Here is a 27490-nt window from a genome sequence, read left to right as displayed (position 1 = left end):
TGTTTCAGTCAGAAGAGAACGACCACGCGTTCCAGAACCGGGAGATAACTGCCTGCGGTGCTCTCGAGGTGTCACAATCCAGCTTTAGCAGCGTGAATACTTACCGCCCTGTTTAGTAGTAGTTTTGTGAAAATTTTTTAATTGCCTTCTGCTGAGAAGATGAATAGGTCGGAAGCGAATGATACCGGTGTAAACTAAGTTTACGGAAGTTTTGGCATTTTAGAGAAGAGTGACTTTCAGCCGGCAGGCTAAGAAAGTGCGTGTGACATACCATGCAGTTGTAGTACAGAAAATCCAAATTACTGAATAGTGGTGAACCGCCAGTGTTAAAGTGTGTTTTGACTGCTTCGTAAGCAACATGTGACACTGGAATCTGATGTGCAACACATTACATTTTACTACCCCTTACAGAGTTGACGGCTTACGGGAAGCCCAGTGTTACGCTTAAAGGCCCCGCAGTGAGGAAACGGTGCACCTTTGACATTTGTGCCACGTAACAGGAGGATTTCTTTTATCTCCTCCAGTAAACACGAACTATAGGAAGTACAAACAAAATAATAAAATCTACCTACCTATCTACGTCGTTAATTTGTATATGTTTACTTTTTGACAAACTGCCTATTGGCTTCTGTCTCGGGTTCTTCGGCCGGCGTTCATCTAATGATTTTTCTGACGTTTCGCCAGCACGAGTGGCTGGCATTGTCAAAGCTTCACCCTCCATTGCCGGTGGTGAACTGGAGCCGAGCTCGCGGCCGCAGACTATATGTACCTGGCGCGCCAACGTCCGAGGGCTTCTCCGCGGTCATTTCCGGTGCGGTTCTCCTCTTGCTACCTGCGACGGTCGTTCGCTGCAGTACGGGAAGCCAGGATCCGTTTACCTTAAGGCTTTCCTCTTTCTTGTTCAAACTGTTCAAACTTTCGTGGTGTGGAGCCATGGTGAAGAACAGCTCGGTGACTTCCTAAGACACTTGAACAGCCTCCATGCCAACATAACATTTACCATGGAAGTAGAAAAGGACAAGAAACTGCCATTTCTAGATGTGCTGGTCACAAGGGACGGCGAAAACCTGGGACACAGCGTGTATCGAAAACCGACTCACACGGACCGATACCTGCACAAACTGTCAAACCACCACCCGAGCCAGAAAAGAGGCATGATTAGTACGCTCGTAACGAGAGCAGGACGAATATGTGAGCCGCAACACCTCAAACGAGAAATGCAACACCTGGAAACTGTCCTGAGGAGCAATGGGTACTCCACAAATTATATTAGAAGTGTAACTGAGCCAAACACTCGGCGAAGTAAAGAACCAGAAAAAGAAATGTCGGGTACGGCCTTTCTGCCATACATTCCCAGAGTGACGGACAGAATCGGCCGTATATTGCGCAAACATGGCGTAAAGACGGTTTTCAAACCGACAAGGAAGATCAAAGAGTGTCTTAGATCGGCGAAGGAGAAAAGAGACCCACTTGCAATGTCGGGAATATACCGCATACCATGCACATGCGGAAAAGTTTATGTCGGAATGACTGGACGATCCATTAACACCAGGATCAAGGAGCATAAGCGACATTGCAGATTGGGGCAGGTGGAGAAATCGGCCGTGGCAGAACACGCACTGAATGAGACCGACCACGTAATAAAATTCGCCGACACGGAAGTTCTGGCTGTAGAGAACCACTATCACACGCGCTTGTTCAGAGAAGCTGTAGAAATACAAAAACACGCGAACAGTTTGAACGAGAAAGAGGAAAGCCTTAAGGTAAACGGATCCTGGCTTCCCGCACTGCAGCGAACGACCGTCGCAGGTAGCAAGAGGAGAACCGCACCGGAAATGACCGCGGAGAAGCCCTCGGACGTTGGCGCGCCAGGTACATATAGTCTGCGGCCGCGAGCTCGGCTCCAGTTCACCATTGGCAATGGAGGGTGAAGCTTTGACAATGCCAGCCACTCGTGCTGGCGAAACGTCAGAAAAATCATTAGATGAACGTCGGCCGAAGAACCCGAGACAGAAGCCAATAGGCAGTTTGTCAACAAGTGGCCACGAAAGCCTCAACAATTTTGTTTACTTTTTGTTCATTCCGCGTTCCCGTACCTGTCAGAAGTTCACTGTGTATGAGATATTCACCTTTTATACGAACGTATGGTATGTATGTATGTAGGATGTTTCACAGTTCCCATTACAAGCTTGTAGTAGTTGTAGAGCGGACGTAGAAGATACATTTTATAAATCGTGACCGGAAACGTAACGTGTATATGGAAAATAAGTTTTAAGATGAGATCACTTCTAAATCTCCCGCTTCATTGTATCGAGGAGATAGTGAACTCTGACCTGTTCTCTCTGGAGCAGTCTGTGGCATGGACAACATTTCGGTCGTCGGGTCCTCTTCGAAGTCGAGAGCGCAGAGTGACCGTTGAGCAGCAGTCAGCCCTCCTAGTTCCCAACGTGTCTCATCCTTTCAGCCATTGTTGAAGTCGGATGAAGAGGTTACGTGATGTCATTAGAACGTGCACAATGTGCCAGAATCCTGTAAACCTGGCAAACATTTCAAAATTGCTCAAATATGGCAAAAAATGAATGTAGTAGGGTTGCAGGCACTTCTGATATTTTTATATCAAAACTGAAAAATTCAGATCCGTGGATCAAATAAGGCGAAAAGAAACTGGAAAAATGCTGAAGTGGACAAAAATACTGTCGGTGAACATTTATCGTTTTAATGGCAAACTTCATTAAAAAACTACTTCTATAACAGTCTTCATTACGGTAAGTATATATCAGTAACAAAAATTAAAAGTTTTAGATCTTCTTAATCTTCCTCTTGTGCTTCTTGTTCGTCCTCATTTTCATCATCATCTTCATTCACATTTGTATCATGTTCATCATGCGTAGCCTCTGATCCTTCGTAACCGTCTGCAGCAGGTACCAAGAGGGCAATAGCTTCCGACGACAGACATTTTACTTTCCTGAAAGGAAGTTTCCGCAAGGAAGAAATATGTCTCTGTTGTTGCCTGAACTCTCCGCAGCACATCCTCCATACTTTCGCACGCGAGAAGACGTTCCGATAAAGCTTGCCCTACTAACTTGTTTGTTGATACCCGTCCATCTTCCAACACCTCACCTATTATTGAAAGTGTAGAAGCAATTATATGCGGTCCATGGATCAACAGTTTATGGACTCTCGTCATATTTTATCGTGGGAAATTTTAGACATAATGTCTGGCTGTTCCAATGGCATAGTTTCTGAACTTTTCGGTGTCAGTTTCCTTTTTCTCAGTGTAAATGACGTCATTTTGCAACTGTCACTTAAGAAATAGTTCAAAGCCGAAGCTGCGACTGACAGCTCGATTTTAAGGCTGATTCGTAAAGGTAATAGTACATACTTCAGGACCGAAAGAAAAATAAGGCGCAATGTCATGGGACCTAAAACTTCATTGTTTTCCGCTTGCATTTTACAATTTTTTGCTTGGATTCCGGTAAGAAGTTAATTATCAAAAAGTGATTGTTAATAAATGATTAAAGACGAAATAAATATCGTAATCAAGTAAATACCTTCTGGAACACTCAATTTTTTTTAAAAAATGGTCTGATTTCACTGAACAAAAATATTTCTTCCTAACGACGCAGTACTTTTCCAGCCTAGCTAATACGTCGCGTCGCTCACAGATGAATGCAGCGTTGGACCTGAAATCTTGTGGAAACACATGGCCACTTCTAAGACCGGGATTCTGTTATACTTCCACCATAAATCTACCGAACCTACTAATCGAGCTTTCTCAACTATTTTGTTTATGGCCACATTTTCGGAAGTCTGGTCCAACGTACGACGTCCCCTCTTCAGTTTACGAGCACTGCGAAGCGGAGAGATTTGAAAGTGTTCCGATCTTCAAGCTTATTTTTTTATTCGAACGGAACACATCCCAACATGGTTTCTTGTCATTATTTATCTGTATTGGCCTGTGGTTCATATCGACACGCATAGAAGAATGTCCCTACAACTACTACAGGCCGATACTTCCCCTTGTTGAGTTCACCTTAACCTTAGACTCAAGCGTACATACTTAATTGTGCCGTGTTTGAGACTATCTCTTTTTAAATTGATGGAATAACAGTAGTAAGGCCCGGTTAGGAACGTCCACGCAAAGATCCATCAGACCAGTATCAGGAACTTACTTACGTCACTGCAGGATGCCTACCTACAATTAGAATTTATAAGAAGTGTACACTCTCTCATTCCAGCCTGCCTGCTATCTCCGCCGCACCCATTAAAACAGCTCATTCTGTACGTTGTACTGAAGCACAGTGGTTAAGGTAGGCCAACTTTGGCTTTCCGCAAGCTTCACGGGAACTGTTCAATCTGCTGCACCTAACAGGTTGCGTTGTCAATCCAACATGACTAACTAGGTATATTTTCCTTAGGCAGTTTTACTGCAGCTCAGTTAACAGTGGGAGCAATAAAATGAACACACCAACTTAAAGGTGACTGAGCAGAAATTAAAAATTGAGGAATACATAGCAGTCAAATTCCAGCACAGAAAAAATTGTTCGTATGTTTGTGTTGCAGCCCCAAATAAATCGATAGGCGTCTCCCACTACAAATTGTGGAAAAAGTTACTAAACACTTATTCGGGAACCTCGAATTACATGTTTGCAAATTTGACGAGGAGTTTCCTTATTCCATAAATATTTTGTACTTAGACTGAAAAGTGTTTCGGAATGTATGCTAGGGACTTCAGGCCATTTAGCAGTATAGTGGCTTTCTACATTTAGGACAAACATTGACCGAAATAGGAAAAAATATGGATTAGTGGGTATTAAAAACTGCATTATGGTAGTATGCAGAGTAGTGCAATGAAAGCTTATTCTTTCAGACACATTTTTTAGATTAACATAATATGAAAACCAAAAAGCAAACTTAGTAGTTCCTAAAATGCATCTGGAGAATTCAGAATGAACTATTTTGGCCACTTATAATGCATTAAGCTAACATGCCATACACATCCTGGAAAATTAATACTGGTATAATTGGGATCGCATTTAGCTAAACACACTAAAGTTACAGAAACAATACTTTCAAAACCTTAAATTGGCATTGCAGTACAACAGTGTTGTTCAGGTTCTTAGGTGGAGAGGATCTCGATTTTCAGAGATAGTTTCACTTACTACAAAAAACATGCATTAGAGGTGAACTGATGATGGGTCAAATTGAGAACACAAAGTTCTAGTTGAGAGATGAAGAAGCTGCAGAAAAAACTATTCATATCTAAAATAAACAAAGAAAAGCCTCAAAACGTCTACAAGTAAAGGAGTAATTTTCTGGTCTAGTGACCAAAAACGAATATTTTTTATACTGAGCCTCGACTTGTGATACTCGGATAGAAAGATTTCTCATCAACTTCTGAAGCTAACCTAACCTCTAACCTACAGCGAAAAGACAGGCAGGCAAGCAACACTCCTTTAACTTGCTTGGGTTGAGCACAGCGTCACTTGAGAGTAAAGTAGCCTGCCCCTTCCGCTAATAATGTGCGGCAGCTTGTACACCACTGGAATTTATCTAGCTGCAGTGCAAGAGGGAGTGGAGGGAAAAATTTCGTAATAAAATGAATCTTCTAGAATCGTATAAAAACATTGCTCAATGTAACTTTCCACGACTTCGCAAGTTTTGCAGCTACGATTATGTCTGGGTTTGGACCTACATATTTAGCGAGTTGCTTTTTTCCTCAGTGGAGAATGCAAAATCTGCCCTAAAAAGGTTACTAACAGACTTCAGCTTAAAAGTTTATTTTGGAATTAGCAGTATTCAGGAAGTAGACACTGATGCTTTAGTGAAAGCAGAATAAGTAAAATTCGTTGTCATCCTGTGTTTTGATGTTTGGCATGTAAGTCAAATAGTCATGAAATGCAAGTTGTCAGTATAAACTTCGTCCAAAAACCACATTCACCACAAGGCAGCATCAGTCGTAAAAACTGTCACGTTCTGCACCTAGTTCCTCCATTTTTGCCATTAAAAGAAATGTTTCATTTGTCTTTTTCTCATCAGTGTAATGTGACAACGTTCCGTCCAGTGAATGCCAGCCATAGTCAAGGCGCAACGGTAGAGAAAGTAGACGCTTATGCCATCTGTGGGCTAGAATCGAAGGCAAAGCGGAAGTGCTTCCGCCTGGTGGCAGCTAAATTAAAGAACGCTATGCGGGAGACAGTGTCTGGCTTGTGCTGCACTCTGATAGGGAAATAACAAAAGAATTAAACTAAATACTATTGTTACGTGTAGTAAAAATATAAATGTAATATATGAAAATGACTGTAATTGAATATTGTAATGCTATGGTATGTTTAATTGTAAATAGAGAACTTGGCGTAATGTAAAATAATGTTTAGGTGTGGGGTGTGGGTGAACCCCGAGAATGAGAACAATGAACAGGTTGGCGCGTAATATTGGCGGTAGAAGTAAGTTGGCGTAGCTCTGAGGCAGAACAAGTGTTAAGTGGCGTAAAAGTGTCTGCCGGTGTGTGCTACGGTAATGTTGCTAACAGACCATTTAGAAGTGAGCTGAAAACAGATATGGACTTAGTTTATCGTATGGCTACAAGCTAAATGGTCACTAGGGCATGAAAGACGCTGTATTTCGACGGAGATGGGCTGTAAGTGGCAAAATAGTACGGTTTTGCGCTCTGAGGTACATGGCACTGCATGGTGCAATGCTGTGTTAATTGCGACGAGTTGCTTGTGCCAATGGGGAGGTGTGAAGGGACCAGTAGCCGCATCCAACGGCGTATTGTGATCTCAGTAACTGATGAGGTCCATTGGTGAGCTCACTTCGGTAGCAATGAACTAGAAGTCATCTTAAAAGAGTATTATTATGAACAGTGGTTGTTACACCGACGCCATTACCAGTACATTTATATTTTGTGAATCAGTTTGCGTAGTAGCCAAACCAAGTTCTGTACAGTGTGTAAAGTTTGGGGGCAACAATAATTTTGTGGTTTAAATTGCATTCCCCGAGTGTAATCAATTATTTAAAGGAAATAGCTCATTATTACCCCATATCCAGTGATTTCTATGTGCTGCAACATCAGTGAAAAGTTATGGTGCGTCAGTATCGGCGTAGCTATATTACAAGAGAAAATAGTCGGAATTAACGCCGAAATTTCCAGCACACGCCGCTTCATGCAACGGATGGAAGATGCCAGGTACTGTGCCACCTTAATTACTATCCACGTCGATGTGGTGGCTTTTCAGTACATTGCCATAGTCAAAAATTGCTCGGTTCCGTCCGAGCAACGTGATTCTCAATTAGTGTTTCCAGTAACTATATTGACAAGCAGATCTATATCTTCCTTTAATTAAGCGTTCAAGGAAATTGCTGTCACCACAGTATACATTGTGCCTTCAGCACAATGCAAGCTGAATAACATTAAATTCAGTAATTACAATTTGTGTAGTTTACAAGTTAAAGTGTTTATCATGTGTGTTTATGTATTGTGAAACGATTTCAGGCTGTGGTATTGTTTTAAATGAATAATTTCCTCCTGCTAGGCAATATCAAACATACAGAATTAAGTGCTCCCTGTTCAGTTACTTCAAAGAGATTATAAGTGCTACTAATAATCAAATATAGACGTAAAAATAAATTTATTACTCGCCATTATCATTATTTATTCAAAAATTCTGTGTAGTTGTTGGATCACCATAGGGTGTCTATTCAAACCCATTACACGTGAGAGCCGCTTTCTGGAAGTCCAATGAGGCATGGTCTAATAATAATACAGTAAATTCGGGTAGTAGCATCGCAAATGATATGCTTTAATTAGCCACACCAAATAGCTAAATCGCCGCAGAACCAAAGTAAGTTCGCCGGCCGGTGTGGCCGAGCGGTTCTAGGCGCTTCAGTCTGGAACCGCGCGACCGCAACGGTCGCAGGTTCGAATCCTGCCTCGGGCATGGATGTGTGATGTCCTTAGTTAGGTTTAAGTAGTTCTAAGTTCTAGGGGACTGATGACCTCAGATGTTAAGTCCCATAGTGCTCAGAGCCATTTGAACCAAAGTGAGTTGCCGTAGAGTAAATTCGTTGAAAATAGTGCTGTGCTACCTTGTTCCTATTCCCCCTCCCCTCCCCGTCCCAAACAGCTACTCGTGAACCACCCGGTTGCTCACCGCTGATGCGTGAGCTCGGTCCAGCACACACGAGCAGATCGGTAAACAGCCCTAGAGTGGCACACACAACAGGCAGAGTACTGCAGTTGCGGAGAGGCTGTAGGTGCACCCCACTTGTAAATCGCTGACTCTGTGTAACGCGCTTGATGTGTGTTGTTGCAGAGCTGAGCGACGAGGACCTGGAGCTGAAGGAGTCGCTGTGCCGGGAGCTGCTGCAGCTGCTGGCGCTTACCAGGGTGGGCCGCTGCCGCCTTAGGGGTGAGTCCACTCATCCTGCATGCCCAGCTACAACCAGTCCCATTGCCACAGTCCATAAGGGAATACATATGGGGCACCTACGAGGGCAGTTCAATAAGTAATGCAACACATTTTTTTTCTCGGCCAATTTTGGTTGAAAAAACCGGAAATTTCTTGTGGAATATTTTCAAACATTCCCGCTTCGTCTCGTATAGTTTCATTGACTTCCGACAGGTGGCAGCGCTGTACGGATCTGTTAAAATGGCGTCTGTAACGGATGTGCATTGCAAACAACGGGCAGTGATCAAGTTTCTTTTGGCGGAAAACCAGGGCATCTCAGATATTCATAGGCGCTTGCAGAATGTCTACGGTGATCTGGCAGTGGACAAAAGCACGGTGAGTCGTTGGGCAAAGAGTATGTCATCATCGCCGCAAGGTCAAGCAAGACTGTCTGATCTCCTGCGTGCGGGCCGGCCGTGCACAGCTGTGACTCCTGCAATGGCGGAGCGTGCGAACACACTCGTTCGAGATGATCGACGGATCACCATGAAACAACTCAGTGCTCAACTTGACATCTCTGTTGGTAGTGCTGTCACAATTGTTCACCAGTTGGGATATTCAAAGGTTTGTTCCCGCTGGGTCCCTCGTTGTCTAACCGAACACCATAAAGAGCAAAGGAGAACCATCTGTGCGGAATTGCTTGCTCGTCATGTGGCTGAGGGTGACAATTTCTTGTCAAAGATTGTTACAGGCGATGAAACATGGGTTCATCACTTCGAACTTGAAACAAAACGGCAATCAATGGAGTGGCGCCACACCCACTCCCCTACCAAGAAAAAGTTTAAAGCCATACCCTCAGCCGGTAAAGTCATGGTTACAGTCTTCTGGGACGCTGAAGGGGTTATTCTGTTTGATGTCTTTCCCCATGGTCAAACGATCAACTCTGAAGTGTATTGTGCTACTCTTCAGAAATTGAAGAAACGACTTCAGTGTGTTCGTAGGCACAAAAATCTGAACGAACTTCTCCTTCTTCATGACAACGCAAGACCTCACACAAGTCTTCGCACCCGAGAGGAGCTCACAAAACTTCGGTGGACTGTTCTTCCTCATGCACCCTACAGCCCCGATCTCGCACCGTCGGATTTCCATATGTTTGGCCCAATGAAGGACGCAATCCGTGGGACGCACTACACGGATGATGAAGAAGCTATTGATGCAGTACGATGTTGGCTCCGACATCGACCAGTGGAATGGTACCGTGCGGGCATACAGGCCCTCATTTCAAGGTGGCGTAAGGCCGTAGCATTGAATGGAGATTACGTTGAAAAATAGTGTTGTGTAGCTAAAAGATTGGGGAATAACCTGGTGTATTTCAATGCTGAATAAAACAACCCCTGTTTCAGAAAAAAAATGTGTTGCATTACTTATTGAACTGCCCTCGTAGAATATTCCTAGGTTCCTTACTCACCACTGGTCTTCGAGCCTATATAACAAGAGTTCCGTTGGTTACTTCACGTCGGTCTTCAGGTTTTTGCAGCATTTCTGGGAAGCTCTGCCGTGCTTTGGTCAAACAGTCCCGTGCCTCCAGAATGAAATTTCACTCTGCAGAGAAGTGTGCGCTGTCTCGAAATTTCCTGACGGATGAAAACTGTGTGCCTCATGTCCTACTCTCGAAACTTAACAGAAGTTCTGCTGCATACATTGCAGGATTAGCTCTCCTGGAAGAAAGGTTACTGCGGATACATAGGTTGAAATAATGGCGGCAGTAAAGCTATGAGGGCGGGTCGTGGGTTAAGCTTGGATAGCTCAGTAGATAGAGCACTTGTCAGCGAAATACGAAGATCTCAGATTCGAGTCCTGGTCCACCCCTAAATTTTAATACGCCAGGAAGTTTCAGTCCTGTGACTGTTTAAGCTGCCCTTCTATGTCCACGTTCAGATTGTTGACAAAGGTACGAGCATACGGAATAGGTTCAGAGATATGTGAGTGGCTCTAAGACGTCTTAAGTAATAGAACCCAGTATGTTGTCCTCAATGGCAAGTGTTTGTCAGAGACAAGGGTATAGTCAGGAGTGCCCCACATAACTTTGATAGGACCGCTATTATTTTCTGTAAACACAAATCATCTGCAGACAGGGTGGGCAACAATCTGATGTTTCCTTATGACGCTGTGTAGTGCACGAAGTTGCCGAAGGCAGGTGACTGTCGGCTGATAAAAGATGACTTACACAAAATTTCTATTTCATGTAATGAATGGCAGCTGGCTCCAAATGTAGAAAAATGTAAGTTACTGCTGACGAATAGGAAAAAGAAACCTGTAATGTTCGAATCAGCACCAATAGCGCCCAGTTTGATGCAATCACATCGTTCAGATATCTAGGCTTAAGGTTGCAAAGTGCTATGAAATGGAACGAGCATGTGAGGGCTGTGGTAGGGAATGTGAATGGCCGGTTTTAGTTTGGAGTGTTAGCAAAGTGTGGTTCATTTGGAAAAGAGACCACACATAGGACGCTGGTGCGACCTATTCTTGTGTTAGGGATTGCACCCGGTTGGATTAAAGGAGGACATCAAATCAATTAGCAGGACTACAGCTACATTTGTTACCGGTAGTTTAGAACAACACGCAGGTGTTACGGGAATGCTTCGGGAGCTGCAATGGGAATCCCTGGAGGGATTTTCGAGAATCTCTACTGAGAAAATTCAGAGAACTGGCATTTGAAGCTACTGCCTAACGATCCTACTGCCACTAACGTACATTTCGTGTAAGAGCCACGACGATAAGGTTAGAGAAATTAGGGCTCATGCAGAAAGAGACAGAGACAGACACAGACCTTTCACCTCGCTCTGTCTGCAAGTGGAACAGGAAAGGAACGACTAGTGTTAGAAAAAGTTCAAAGCCCCACGCTCAGCTGGTAGTCATGGCGGTGGTCTTTTGGGACTGTGAAGGGTTTATTCTGTTTGGTGTCCTTCCTCATGATGCAGATAGCAGTTTTGAAGTATACTGTGCTATCGTCGCGAAATCGAAGAAACGAATTCAGTGTGTTCATCTCTACAAAAATGCTTCCGAACTACTACTTCATGACAATGCGAGGTCTCGAACAATTCTGCACACCCGACAGCAGCTCACAAAACTTCACTGGACTGTTCCTCTTTGCCCACACTACAGCCCCGATCTTGTGCCTTCCTTCTGTTTGGTTCAATGAAGGTTGCACTTGGTGGGAAGCAGTACGTGGCTCGAGGGAAGATAATGAATTTCCTTGAGACAGAGAAGTTGCTGTCCATGCAACAGCACGGCTTTAGAAAGCATCGCTCCTGCGAAACGCAACTCGCCCTTTTTTCACATATCATCTTGCGAACCATGGATGAAGGGTATCAGACAGATGCCATATTCCTTGACTTCCGGAAAGCGTTTGACTCGGTGCCCCACTGCAGTCTCCTAACTAAGGTACGAGCATATGGGATCGGTTCCCAAGTATGTGAGTGGCTCGAAGACTTCTTAAGTAATAGAACCCAGTACGTTGCCCTCGATGGTGAGTGTTCATCGGAGGTGAGGGTATCATCTGGAGTGCCCCAGGGAAGTATGGTGGATCCGCTGTTGTTTTCTATCTACATAAATGATCTTTCGGATAGGGTGGATAGCAATGTGCGGCTATTTGCTGATGATGCTGTGGTGTACGAGAAGGTATTGTCGTTGAGTGACTGTAGGAGGATACAAGATGAGTTGGACAGGATTTGTGATTGGTGTAAAGAATGGCAGCTAACTCTAAATACAGATAAATGTAAATTAATGCAGATGAATAGGGAAAAGAATCCCATAATGTTTGAATACTCCATTAGTAGTGTAGCGCTTGACACAGATACGACCTATTCTTGAGTACTGCTCGAGCGTTTGGGAGCCCTATCAGGTCGGATTGAGGGAGGACATAGAAGCAATTCAGAGGCGGGCTGCTAGATTTGTTACTGGTAGGTTTGATCATCACGCGAGTGTTACGGAAATGCTTCAGGAACTCGGGTGGGAGTCTCTGGAGGAAAGGAGGCGTTCTTTTCGTGGATCGCTACTGAGGAAATTTAGGGAACCAGCATTTGAGGCTGACTGCAGTACAATTGTACTGCCGCCAACTTAAATTTCGCGGAAAGATCACAAAGATAAGAGAGACTAGGGCTCGTACAGAGGCATATAGGCAGTCATTTTTCCCTCGTTCTGTTTGGGCGTGGAACAGGGAGAGATGATGTTAGTTGTGGTACGAGGTACCCTCCGCCACGCACCGTATGGTGGACTGCGGAGTATGTATGTATGTATGTAGATGTAGGGAGGGGGGGAGTTGTCAATCAGTGAGGTACCATGCTGGCATACAGGTTCTCCCAGTAGTGTGGCGTGAGGACGTCGCATTGAACGGAGATTGTTGAAAAACAGGGTTCTTTTAGCCAAAAAAGTGGGGAATAATACGGTGTATTCGAATACTAAATAAAACCAACCTGCTTTCAAAAAGAATGTTTCCTTACTTATTGAACGTCCTTCATACATGTTTGACTTTCCATCCAACAGAATATGCTGCGGCCTCCGCATTAAGGTATCCTCAAACCAACATTTTTTTCGTTTGACACTCCGTATAATTTTACTTCAATTAGAAACCGTTGGTTTGATAATGAGTCTAGTAAGCTACTGATGTTCAGACATTTACCAAGTCGAGTAGGTGAGGCTACCACGGACGTGACGACGTCATTCCTTCTGCATTACGTCCCGCTAAACCTGTGAGTTTTAAACAATCACTTTCTGAGTGAACTTTCGTTGATACTGGGTGTCACGTCTAAGTTTATGCATTCCACTTACAGGCAAACACCGAGGTAGCACAAAGTTAAGGTGCTGGACTGAAATTTGGATGGAGTGTGGCCTACATTGCTCTCGGACCGGCCAGTTTTATGTTTCTCGCAGTTGTCTAACCCACTCCAGGGAAATGCAGAATGGTTGCTTTTGAAATGTCACGGTAGATTCCTTGTCGGATTCCTTCACAGTTGAACTTTGGGGCTCTGGTATCCTTTCCTACTTTTGAAATATAAGAAAAGAGTTCTCCATTTCCAATGACCCAGCCAAATTCAGTGAAAGTGTGTAGTATAGGAAAATAAGAAAATCGCGCAGTAAAGAACTGTCTAAATCTTGTATAGTAGATGATGTACTAATACGGAAAAATAAGAAGCGTATACACTTGGGTTCATACTGGGACTCGCTGTGCAATATTTGAACAAATTTTGGGGGTGGGTTCTCATGCAGAAACAACAAGAAATTCATGTAAACATATGTGCTAAGGCCAACAACATGTTTTGATCTTGATGCAAGTTGTAAAAGTCACAGTATCTGCTCTCAGCACAGAAATCCACATTTTCCAATATCTCTTTATAATTCCATGACTGATCAGAAATGACAAACGTTAGGGGACACGACAACACAGCAGAAAACTGTTATGAAGTGATAATTCACATTGTACCAAGTTATATTCTTGTAACTATCGTTCGGGTTTTGGGATGGTACAACTAAAATCTATCGCGAGAAATGCAGGAAGCTTCAGTTGTTGTATAGATTCAGAGCTGAAAGAACTAAAGTATAAAATAGCTAGAAAGAATAGACTGAATTAATTTAAAGGAAAAAACAAATAAGTGGTTCATTGAATCTGAAGGCTCTCTACAAATATATTTACTCCAAAATCTGTTTCTTTCCAGGTCTCTTCTTGTACGAGCTGCACTGCACCTTATCTGAAAAAATGCGTCGAAGTCCATCACATTCCATCAAGGTACGCAGAACAATAGGCTAAGAAATAAACGTAAGTTCCTTTACAGCAAACTGTTCCGCGGAATTCACGTTGATTTTCATGAACTTCCAGAAACTCAAGGATTCTGGACACTGTATCGTATAAAATATTACTTAAAACAGTCATCAGACGTAATGAGGAAACTAATGAACTTCACATTACTGGAGCAGTGTTTGATTCATATTTACAATGTTTTCTTTGAAAACCGTCTTGATAGATACTTCCTTACGTCTCTGTTGCAGACCGGAACTCGAACCCAGTACCTTATTTTCGTGGTCGATGATCTAATTGAGAAGAGGACCACATGGCAGTCGGATTTTTTAAATTTTAATATTTATTGTACGTGAAGTTCGGAACTCAAATATCAGTCGCTAGAAGCACTCCGCTGCAGCTCTCAAATTTTAGAGAAATCCGACCCTAAAGTAACGTCGAATATTTTCGACAAGCTGCGTGGGTGTGGGATAGAATGTGCCATATATGTGGGAGTCCTGGATTCGGTTCCTGGCCTACGCAAATTTTAAATAGAAATGCATGTTCTACGAGCATTTCCGTGAAATATCTAAAGATATAAGAAAAGAAAAAAAGAAAAATATTAGCGCTCGAGACTGGTAAATCACCAGATCGCTGGTTAGTATCACTTTAGGTCATTACCTTCTCGTTATTTTAGGGTTCCGGGCCTCAACCTGTAAAAGCAGAGGCCTTGTGTGTGTGTGTGTGTGTGTGTGTGTGTGTGTGTGTGTGTGTGTGTGTGTGTGTGTGTCTAACGAGTAGACGTATAAAGTTCAAACTTGTCACATTCTACATTCTATTATTCCTTGGCCTTGAGCTTCTAAGTCAGTTCAGTCATAAGTTTCGTCCAGTTGTCATATTTTGACACAAACTGATTAACCAAAACGTATAGTGTACTTTCTGTTGAAACAGGATCATAAAATTTAGCATGAAGCAAGGTTTCACTATACAAATAAAGTAAAAAAAAATCTGAAAATTGTTAAATTTCAATTATATCCCACAAATATATCTTTCTGCTCTTAGAACATACAGTGCATTCCTCATCCATCAACTGTATAATAGATAAACATTACTGCATACAAACATAAAATGTAAGTATTAGACGTGTTTTAGTAAGCGAACAAAAAGTTTTAATAAATCTTCACTACGTACATAAATAAACTGAAGTCTCCCGCTCCCTTGCTCTTCTGGGTCCTGGCTAGTCTCAGGAACTACTGTAGAGGTTCTGATCCAGCCTTGGACTTCCCAGTACCGATGTCTTTCGGTATCTACATCGAAAACAGGCAAAAATCGTGTATGTGCGTGTGGTAGCACTTGGACAATTTTTTCCCTTCAGTTCGAACACCGACGTCGTTTAAACATAATTCCATCAGGTATATACTAATTAACACACAGTTGTCATTTTTGTGAAAAAAGGACAGCGTGTTATTTCCAATTACATATCGCACACAAAAATCCAATTTTTGTTGCAAATATAAATTCTTAAGTAACGGTTTATTTTTGTAAAAAGTTATTTAAACTGAAAATATCTGTAATTTTTTTACCCTTACGAATTTTCGAATAACATACGCATGGGACATGCACCTTTATTTAAAAATTTGCTCCAGCTGCGAGTCAAACTTGGACTGCCCTCCTTATAGGCGTCATTCTAGCACAAAGCCAAACAGAAAGTCGGGAGAAGAAGAAGAAAAAGATTTTCTCTAACTTTTGAGAGCTGCATGTAATGACTTTAGTTGATTGGCATTTGAGTTCAGAACTTTACGAACCATTAAAAAAAGAAAGATTGCCGCATTGTCTTCTCATGAGCTCTCCAGACACGATGCACTACATACCTATGCAGATTCATTCTTGCAGTATCTCTATGCTGTTTTTCAACAACAGAATCCATTGTGTACACGTTACTGAGTTAATGCAACTGGAAGAAAGCAGCTTGCGGATTGTTTCCTAAGTTTTGTTACTTTCTGTCATATTACAACTGAGTCGGTTCGAGTTCCTATATGGCTCACAGTTTTAATCTGCCTCGCAGTTTCAAAACTACGTACATACTGCCACTGGTAGATTTAAGTTGCGCCATGCCTGCAGCACTGCTGAACTGCGGGAGTAATATGCAATCACATATTTTTGATGAACTATTTTATTTCCATTCAAGATGTGAATCAAAGTATTGTAAAATTTTCATGTAATTGATTTGCTTCTAAGGCCAATTAATCACAGCCTTCAGTGCCGATGCACATTTACGTTTGACCTCCAGCAGGAATCTAAAAGCAGCGAGCGTGGAGGACATGGGCGGGACTGCAGATAGGTGGCGCTACGTGAAAGTGGAGATCAGCCGGGTAGTGTACAGAGATATTCGTGCATTTGCGATAAAAACTGTATCCAGGTGGTGCATTTCTTAACACAACTGCCGAGTAAGCAGGAGATCCGAGGTTTGAGTCCTGGCCTGTTACATATTTTCACTTGTCGCTGCTGATTCCACATAAAGACCCAATGTAGCTGACATTGTTTTCCATTCCCCCTTTTCCTTACTCCCACTTTTCCTTACTCCCCCTTTTCCTTACTCCCCCTTTTCCTTACTCCCCCCTTTTCCTTACTCCCCCCTTTTCCTTACTCCCCCCTTTTCCTTACTCCCCCCTTTTCCTTACTCCCCCCTTTTCCATACTCCCCCCTTTTCCATACTCCCCCCCTTTTCCATACTCCCCCCCTTTTCCATACTCCCCCCTTTTCCATACTCCCCCCTTTTCCATACTCCCCCCCTTTTCCATACTCCCCCCTTTTCCTTACTCCCCCCCTTTTCCTTACTCCCCCCTTTTCCATACTCCCCCCCTTTTCCTTACTCCCCCCCTTTTCCTTACTCCCCCCCTTTTCCTTACTCCCCCCTTTTCCTTACTCCCCCCTTTTCCTTACTCCCCCCCTTTTCCTTACTCCCCCCCTTTTCCTTACTCCCCCCCAGTTTCCTTACTCCCCCCCAGTTTCCTTACTCCCCCCCAGTTTCCTTACTCCCCCCCAGTTTCCTTACTCCCCCCCAGTTTCCTTACTCCCCCCCAGTTTCCTTACTCCCCCCCAGTTTCCTTACTCCCCCCCAGTTTCCTTACTCCCCCCCAGTTTCCTTACTCCCCCCCAGTTTCCTTACTCCCCCCCAGTTTCCTTACTCCCCCCCAGTTTCCTTACTCCCCCCCAGTTTCCTTACTCCCCCCCAGTTTCCTTACTCCCCCCCAGTTTCCTTACTCCCCCCCAGTTTCCTTACTCCCCCCCCAGTTTCCTTACCTCCCCCCTTTTCCGTAACTCCCCCCCTTTTCCGTAACTCCCCCCCTTTTCCGTAACTCCCCCCCCTTTTCCGTAACTCCCCCCCTTTTCCGTAACTCCCCCCCCCCTTTTCCGTAACTCCCCCCCCTTTTCCGTAACTCCCCCCCCTTTTCCGTAACTCCCCCCCCTTTTCCGTAACTCCCCCCCCTTTTCCGTAACTCCCCCCCCTTTTCCGTAACTCCCCCCCCTTTTCCGTAACTCCCCCCCCCTTTTCCGTAACTCCCCCCCCCCTTTTCCGTAACTCCCCCCCCCCTTTTCCGTAACTCCCCCCCCCCTTTTCCGTAACTCCCCCCCCCCTTTTCCGTAACTCCCCCCCCCCTTTTCCGTAACTCCCCCCCTTTTCCGTAACTCCCCCCCTTTTCCGTAACTCCCCCCCTTTTCCGTAACTCCCCCCCTTTTCCGTAACTCCCCCCCTTTTCCGTAACTCCCCCCCTTTTCCGTAACTCCCCCCTTTTCCGTAACTCCCCCCACCCCCTTTTCCGTAACTCCCCCCACCCCCTTTGCCGTACTCCCCCCACCCCCTTTGCCGTACTCCCCCCACCCCCTTTGCCGTACTCCCCCCACCCCCTTTGCCGTACTCCCCCCACCCCCTTTGCCGTACTCCCCCCACCCCGAGGTGTTGTCCGTCACTAAAGGATGTGCCGAGGAAGTGCAATCATTATTTTCAGTCGCAGACCCTCTTCACTGCTTGCAGATGCCGCTTTGTCCTCATCCATTTCAGCAGGGTGTCCCTTGCCTTGCTGACTTCGTTTTGACCGTACTTTATTCATCAGGTTTACGCTCAGCTCGATTTCAATAATATCCTTTATGATAGAGTCCGAGAACCTGGGAGTCTTCCTCAGCATTACTTTCCGTGGCTTGCGAGTATTGCAGATGGTTTTCATCTACTTCAGAATTGCTCGGGTGTCCCGGACTAGTGTAGCGTTAGAGTTCGGCGCACTGAACTTAAACTTCTCTGGTTGTTCGTAAAGTGTCTAATATAGTACGTTCGCCAGGGATGGTGTAGATTCCTGTCTTTCTTAAGCCAAAATTGTCCTTAGTAGGCGGCTTTTCTTGGTATTGGGAGTGCCATAGATTAGATGACAAATTACTATTGAGTTCCGTAGATCTTCGCAGAGAGAGCCCTTTGTAGGGTAAACAAGGTGAATCATGTGAAACTGTGCTATTGATGCACGGTTTTCACACAACGGACTGGTAGTCACGGGCTCCCACTGTTAGCCAACAGACAAACGTTAATAGTTCTTAGAAGGTATAATTTTTGTGCAGACACACATTTTTGAAATAGAACAATGCATATTGACTTTATAAAACTAAACGCAGGGTAAACTAAAATGTCAGTGGTGGATGTTGCAGGATTATAGTGAGAATTATTTACGGGATATCGTTTACCAAAAAGTTCTCACGCAGACTCTTGCATAATACCCGTGGTAGCACACACTAAAGAACGACACAACTGCGTAGACTGCTTATGTGGATTCTGAGCAGTAACAAGATGATTGACCATCACAGGCTGTGTTCAAAATGAAAAACGGCAGCGGCAATACAGCCTTCCAGACAGGTATAGAAGCATTGCTGCACGCACGCCACCATTTCAGCGGAGATGCCCGAGCAGACTGCAGTAATACGTCGTCGTGCGTCATCGGATGTAGTTCGTATGAACTTCTAAACAGCGTGTTGTAGATTTCCCCGCAGAAAAAGGTCTACAGGCGTCAGATCCGAGGAAAGGACTGGCAAAGGTACAGGTCCTCCGCGTCCAGTCCAGCAATTTGGGGACAGTTCGTAAAGACATTCTGCAGTACTTTGTGCGCCGTGGTCTGAGCATTCATGGTGTTCGTACCACAGGTTCCTCCTAGTCTGCAAGGGAATGTCTTCTAACATCCGTGAAAGTTGGTCAAGACCCAGACTGCATGCTCGACATACAAATGTAGAAATCCGTAAACGATTCATAGCGCACTGGTGGGGCGTGATAGTAGCGTCACCAAACCGCGCACTTCTAATATATTCACCAGGCTGAACAGTACACCAAACAGTTTAAAAACTGGTAGTGAATGGAATTAAACACAATATTATGAAAAAATAGCATTTTTAATCTGAAGTGAATTATCATTTCATCTTAAATCAAATTACAATCTTATACACGAACTTCTTGTATATCGGCCCATACGAGGAAAAGCAAGACGACGACTGTGCCTACTTAACTATTTATAAAAAACGGACAATCAAAAGTTAATAGATAATAATCGTAACACAAAAGTAAACCATGCATTCGGAGAAATTATTACACGTTGACAGTGAAATGTAGCGGTTAGTTTCAAGTAGGATTTTGGAACAAATACTGTGTTCTAGCATCATGTAACACACAAAAAGAAGCTTTGACACACAACCACCACGGATTCAGAAACTACCCCTCTTGCGAAACACAAATGGCTCTTTATTTACACTGAGTGACGGAGTGATAACTGCTATCGAAACAGGATCTCAAACGGATATCATATTTATACATTTCGAGAAGCAATTTGACACCGTTTCTCATAAGTGGTTTCTAAACAAGTTGGGTGGAAAATCGGCGCAATTGCGCGACTGAATTCGTGATACGCTGTCAAGAAAGTCACAGACTTTAATAACTGGCGTAAGGTGACAGACTGGAGCTAAGTGAAGTGATATCTGGCGTTCCGTAAGGGTTACGGGACCTCTGATAAAAATATACAATGAATTTTTTTTTTTGACGAACGGGAAACTCAAACAGCTTTTTTTAATAGCTTTTCATAGGTGTTAAACATGTCCCCGTTGACACCCATGGCATACGTCAATGAGGTATTCAAATTGTTTCCACACTCCAGTGAGCATGTCTTGAGTTAAAACTTCCACAGCTGCTGTTATGCAATGTCTCAGTTCATTCATTGTTGGTAACTGAGGCACATGAACAGTCTTTCGTAAACCCCAAAAGAAATAATCACATACAGTCAGGTCTGGTGACCCTGGAGGTCAATAATGTATGGCTGAATGATTTGGTCCAGAGCGACCGATCCATCGTTCAGTAATCCTTCGATATAAAAATTCCCTCACTTCCAGATGCCGGGGTGGCGGTGCCCCATCCTGTTCGTAAATGAAGTCGTTCGAATCAGTCTCCAAATGCGGGAAAAGAAAGTTCTCAAGCATATCGAGATATGTGCTCCCTGTAACAGGGTTCTCGGCAAAGAAAAATGGACCATACACCTTTTCCCGTAAAGCTGCACAAAAACATTAAATTTTGGAGAATCCCTCTCATGTTGTACAACTTCATGTAGTTGTTCCGTACCCCATATTATCACATTGTGACGGTTCACCTTTCCATTTAAATGGAATGTTGCCCCGTCACTAAACACAAAGCGTGGAAGAAAAGTCATCCTCCACCTTGTCAAGAACGAAATTACAGAACTCCACACTTTGTTGTTTGTGACCTTTCCGTAGAGCTTGCAGTAGCTGAATTTTGTATGGTTTCATGCGTAAATGTCGACGCAACACGTGCCAGACAGACATCGCGGGCATGTTGAGCTGTCGATGTGCCTGGCGAACTGATTTATGCGGACTCCTTGTGAAACTGTGGCGAATGCATTAGACGTCTGTGTCGGACACTCGGGGACGACGCGGCGATTTGCCTTTACACGGACAACCTGTTTCTCGGAACTGTTCATGTCATCGTCTAATGCTCTGTGCCGTAGGAGGATCCACACCATACCTAGTACGAAAGTCACGATGAACAGTTATTACTGACTCGCACAACGCTTTCTGTTGTCCCGATAATATTTTTACTAGAACTGAAGTTGCGCAAACTGCTGCTACCTAGCGAGTACCATGTAAAACTCGAGAGTTTGCTCTTTCAAACAATAGGCTGTTCATGCACGTATACCAAATAACATAATAGCTGATTTTTTTAAAGAATCGTATGATTTTTTGATACACCCTATATTACGTGTATGTTATGAAAAGTGGCATTGATACTAAACAATAAAAAATGAGAAGTCACCAACATGAGTACTAAAAGGAATCCGCTAAATTTCGGTTACCAGATTAAGCAAACAAATTTTTAAAAAGTGTCAATTCAACTAAATACGTAGGGATGAAAATTATGAACAACTTCAGTTGGAATGACCATATAGAAAGTGTTGTGGGGGAAGGCGAAACTAAGACTGCATTTCATTGGCAGAAAACTTCGAAGATGCAACAAATCTTGTAACTAGACTGTCTTCATGACACTTGTCCGTCCTCCTCTGGAGAATTGTGCTCCGTATGGAAAGTGGTGACGGAGGACATCGCAAACCTTCAATGAAGACCAGCTCTTTTTGTATTATCGCGAATAATGCAAGTGTGTCGCGGATATGAGACGCGAATGGGCGCGGCAGTCATTGAAACAAAGGCGTTTCTCGGTGTGGCGCGATCTTTTTATAAATTTTTGGTCACTAATTTTTTCTTCCGAATGAAAAAATACTTTCTTGACTTTGCTCTGTCTAGAGAAAAATCACCATAGTAATACACTGAGTTCACAAAAGTCATGGGATACCTCCTAATGTCGTGTCTGACTTCCTTTGGCACGGCGTAGTGCAAAAACTCGGCATGGAATGGGGCCCAACAAGTCGGAAGTCCCCTGTAGATATATTGAGCCAAGCTGCCTCTATAGCCGTCCATAACTGCGAGAAAGTGTTGCCGCTGGAGGATTTAGTGCACGAACTGACCTTTCGATTATGTCCAATAAATGTTCGATGGGATTCATGTCGAGTGATCTGGGTGGCGAAATCATTTTCTCGAACTGTGCGGAGTGCTCTTCAAATAAATTACGAACAAATGGGACCTGGTTACATGTCGCTTTGTCATCCATAAAAACTGCATCTTTGTTTGGAAACATGAAGTCCATGAATCGCTGCAAATGGTCTCCAAATAGTCGAACATAACTACACTCCTGGAAATGGAAAAAAGAACACATTGACACCGGTGTGTCAGACCCACCATACTTGCTCCGGACACTGCGAGAGGGCTGTACAAGCAATGATCACACGCACGGCACAGCGGACACACCAGGAACCGCAGTGTTGGCCGTCGAATGGCGCTAGCTGCGCAGCATTTGTGCACCGCCGCCGTCAGTGTCAGCCAGTTTGCCGTGGCATACGGAGCTCCATCGCAGTCTTTAACACTGGTAGCATGCCGCGACAGCGTGGACGTGAACCGTATGTGCAGTTGACGGACTTTGAGCGAGGGCGTATAGTGGGCATGCGGGAGGCCGGGTGGACGTACCGCCGAATTGCTCAACACGTGGGGCGTGAGGTCTCCACAGTACATCGATGTTGTCGCCAGTGGTCGGCGGAAGGTGCACGTGCCCGTCGACCTGGGACCGGACCGCAGCGACGCACGGATGCACGCCAAGACCGTAGGATCCTACGCAGTGCCGTAGGGGACCGCACCGCCACTTCCCAGCAAATTAGGGACACTGTTGCTCCTGGGGTATCGGCGAGGACCATTCGCAACCGTCTCCATGAAGCTGGGCTACGGTCCCGCACACCGTTAGGCCGTCTTCCGCTCACGCCCCAACATCGTGCAGCCCGCCTCCAGTGGTGTCGCGACAGGCGTGAATGGAGGGACGAATGGAGACGTGTCGTCTTCAGCGATGAGAGTCGCTTCTGCCTTGGTGCCAATGATGGTCGTATGCGTGTTTGGCGCCGTGCAGGTGAGCGCCACAATCAGGACTGCATACGACCGAGGCACACAGGGCCAACACCCGGCATCATGGTGTGGGGAGCGATCTCCTACACTGGCCGTACACCACTGGTGATCGTCGAGGGGACACTGAATAGTGCACGGTACATCCAAACCGTCATCGAACCCATCGTTCTACCATTCCTAGACCGGCAAGGGAACTTGCTGTTCCAACAGGACAATGCACGTCCGCATGTATCCCGTGCCACCCAACGTGCTCTAGAAGGTGTAAGTCAACTACCCTGGCCAGCAAGATCTCCGGATCTGTCCCCCATTGAGCATGTTTGGGACTGGATGAAGCGTCGTCTCACGCGGTCTGCACGTCCAGCACGAACGCTGGTTCAACTGAGGCGCCAGGTCGAAATGGCATGGCAAGCCGTTCCACAGGACTACATCCAGCATCTCTACGATCGTCTCCATGGGAGAATAGCAGCCTGCATTGCTGCGAAAGGTGGATATACACTGTACTAGTGCCGACATTGTGCATGCTCTGTTGCCTGTGTCTATGTGCCTGTGGTTCTGTCAGTGTGATCATGTGATGTATCTGACCCCAGGAATGTGTCAATAAAGTTTCCCCTTCCTGGGACAATGAATTCACGGTGTTCTTATTTCAATTTCCAGGAGTGTACTTTCAGTAACGACCGGTTCAGTTGGACCAGAGAACCCAGTCCACCCAGTGTACACACAGCCCACAGCATTATGGAGCCAAGACCAGCTTGCACAGTGCTTTGTTGATGCCTTGGGTCCACGGCACTGTGTGGTCTTCGCCACACTCGAAGCGTGCCATCAGCTCTTACGAACTGAAATCTGGTCTTATCTGCGGAGGTAACAGTTTTACTGTTGTCTAGGAACCAAGCGAGAAGGCCACAAGCCCAGTAGAGGAGCTACAGGCGATGTCGTGCTGTTAGCAAAGGCACTCGCGTCGGTCGTCTGCTGCGACACCCCATTGACGCCAGATTTCGCCGCGCTCGCGCTGTCCTAACGGATACGTTCGTCTTACGTCCCACATTGATTTCTGCGAAGTGTTGCTTGTCTATTATCTCTGACAACACTACGCAAAAGCCGCTGGTCTCGGTTCTGAAATGAAGGCAGTCGGCTACTGCATTGTCAGTAGTGAGAGGTAATGTCTGAAATCTGGTATTCTCACAAGGGAACCTCCCCATCGCACCCCCTCAGATTGTTATAAATTGACACAGTGGATAGGCCTTGAAAAACTGAACACAGATCAATCGAGAAAACAGGAAGAAGTTGTGTGTAACTATGAAAAAATAGGCAAATTATACAAACTGAGTAGTCGAAGTGTAAGATATGCAACATCAAGGACTGTGTAAGCTGAGGAGCGCCGTGGTCCCGTGGTTAGAGTAACTGCGGAACGAGAGGTCCTTGGTTCGAGTCCTCCCTCGAGTAAAAATTTTACTTACTTTATTTTCGCAAAGTTACGATCTGACCGTTCATTCATTGACGTCTCTGTTCACTGTAATAAGTTTAGTGTCTGTGTTTTGCGACCGCACCGCAAAACCGTGCGATTAGTAGACGAAAGGACGTGCCTCTCCAATAGGAACCGAAAACATTTGATCGCAAATTCATAGGTCAACCGATTCCTCCACAGGAAAACACGTCTGAAATATTCTATACGACACTGGTGACGGCATGTGCTTCACATTACAGGAATATGTTGTCGACCCACCTAACTTGCACACTTGGCTAATGGGTAAAAAGTTTCTTCTACCTTGCCCGATTTAGGTTTTCTTGTGGATGTGATAATCTCCCAAAAAAGTGATGAAGACATAAGAGTTTGTCACATAAACTGCAACAAATGAATGCAAGTTTCACAGTCGTACAGTTTTCCCTGTGCTCTGTCAAAACATACGTTTTTAACGTTTTCAAGTTTTTCCGTGTGTAGACCGTCAAATCCTGCATGTGTCCAAGCAAATCTGAATATGTCCTGGAATTTTGGAGAGCGAAGTTGATCATGTCTCAGTGCATGAACTTTGATAATTGTCTGAAAATAAAAAATTAAAACTTTTCACTCGAGGGTGGATTGAACCAGGGACCTTCCGTTCCGTAGCTGCTCGCGGTAACCATGGGACCACGGTGCTCATCAGTGTACACGTACCTTGATGTGGCTTATCTTCGACACGGACTACTCAGTTTGTATATTTTGCTTATTTTTTTTCATAGTTCCATACAACCTCTTCCTGTTTTCTCGATTGATCTGTGTTCAGTTTTTCATGGCCTATCCCTGTGCCAACTTATAACTAAATCTGAGGGGGGTGCGATGGGGAGGTTCCCCTGTCAGCGCACTCTTCACACTGTGGATCTCGGAATATTGAATCTCCAAACGATTTCTGAAACAGAACGTCCTGTTCATCTAACTCCAACTACCATTCTGCGTTCAAAGTTTGTTAATATCCCTCGTGCGTCCAAAATCACTTCGGATACGTTGTCACATGAATGATCTGAGTACAAATGACGGCTCTGCCAATGCGCTGCCATTTCATATCTTGTGCGATCGATACTACCGCCACCGGTGTATGTAATATATAGCTATCCATTAACTTTTGTCACCTCAGTGGAAAGTAAATAAGATATTGCACGAAAAGATTAGATGCAAATTTTTCCAGTATTCTCTGTGAGAGGGGGACGGTAGAGAAATATTCTGAAATTTGTTTGAGGTACCCTCTACCAAACTCTTAACCAAAGTTTTTTTCCGACAAGCGATTGCAGAATTTCTCCAAAGTCAGTACGTCAGTTATCACAAGCAACTGTAGAAATGCTAAGAATACGCTTATGTTGGAGTTTTTATAAACTATAAGAATGTGGAAGTGAGCAGTAAATTAATTAAAGCACTGGCTTCAGCTTTTATGAGGGGTTCAATCGGAGATTTGACAATCAGCAGAGCAGATATTTTGGCTCTGGAATGGAACTGAACGTAGTACTAAATTCAGCACGTACGATTTTTCGATTATTTCGTGCTGCACTTGTTGAAAAAAAAGACTGTGTTCGAATAATACGAGGGCAGTTCAATAAGTAATGCAACACATTTTTTTTCTGAAACAGGGGTTGTTTTATTCAGCATTGAAATACGCCAGGTTATTCCCCAATCTTTTAGCTACACAACACTATTTTTCAACGTAATCTCCATTCAATGCTACGGCCTTACGCCACCTTGAAATGAGGGCCTGTATGCCTGCACGGTACCATTCCACTGGTCGATGTCGGAGCCAACGTCGTACTGCATCAATAACTTCATCATCCGCGTAGTGCCTCCCACGGATTGCGTCCTTCATTGGGCCAAACATGTGGAAATCCGACGGTGCGAGATCGGGGCTGTAGGGTGCATGAGGAAGAACAGTCCACTGAAGTTTTGTGAGCTCCTCTCGGGTGCGAAGACTTGTGTGAGCTCTTGCGTTGTCATGAAGAAGGAGAAGTTCGTTCAGATTTTTGTGCCTACGAACACGCTGAAGTTTCTTCAATTTCTGAAGAGTAGCACAATACACTTCAGAGTTGATCGTTTGACCATGGGGAAGGACATCAAACAGAATAACCCCTTCAGCGTCCCAGAAGACTGTAACCATGGCTTTACCGGCTGAGGGTATGGCTTTAAACTTTTTCTTGGTAGGGGAGTGGGTGTGGCGCCACTCCATTGATTGCCGTTTTGTTTCAGGTTCGAAGTGATGAACCCATGTTTCATCGCCTGTAACAATCTTTGACAAGAAATTGTCACCCTCAGCCACATGACGAGCAAGCAATTCCGCACAGATGGTTCTCCTTTGCTCTTTATGGTGTTCGGTTAGACAACGAGGGACCCAGTGGGAACAAACCTTTGAATATCCCAACTGGTGAACAATTGTGACAGCACTACCAACAGAGATGTCAAGTTGAGCACTGAGTTGTTTGATGGTGATCCGTCGATCATCTCGAACGAGTGTGTTCGCACGCTCCGCCATTGCAGGAGTCACAGATGTGCACGGCCGGCCCGCACGTGGGAGATCAGACAGTCTTGCTTGACCTTGCGGCGATGATGACACACGCTTTGCCCAACGACTCACCGTGCTTTTGTCCACTGCCAGATCACCGTAGACATTCTGCAAGCGCCTACGAATATCTGAGATGCCCTGGTTTTCCGCCAAAAGAAACTCGATCACTGCCCGTTGTTTGCAACGCACATCCGTTACAGACGCCATTTTAACAGCTCCGTACAGCGCTACCACCTGTCGGAAGTCAATGAAACTATACGAGACGAAGCGGGAATGTT

General features: G+C 44.6%; 1 protein-coding gene across 4 annotated transcripts in view; it reads left to right on the top strand.

Moving 5' to 3' along the window:
* Nucleotides 1-27490, top strand: part of LOC126263681 (SET domain-containing protein SmydA-8-like) — a 215195-nt gene that overhangs the window by 168276 nt on the left and 19429 nt on the right. For all 4 annotated transcript variants that reach the window (XM_049960803.1, XM_049960806.1, XM_049960805.1 and 1 more), the window contains 2 exons: nucleotides 8316-8411; nucleotides 14105-14175. In XM_049960803.1, the coding sequence (XP_049816760.1) occupies nucleotides 8316-8411; nucleotides 14105-14175 (167 nt within the window). The remainder of the gene's footprint in view (nucleotides 1-8315; nucleotides 8412-14104; nucleotides 14176-27490) is intronic.

This window comes from Schistocerca nitens, chromosome 6 (assembly GCF_023898315.1).
Source record: "Schistocerca nitens isolate TAMUIC-IGC-003100 chromosome 6, iqSchNite1.1, whole genome shotgun sequence".
Lineage (NCBI taxonomy): Eukaryota > Metazoa > Arthropoda > Insecta > Orthoptera > Acrididae > Schistocerca > Schistocerca nitens.
This window is presented reverse-complemented; position numbering and strand designations above follow the sequence as displayed.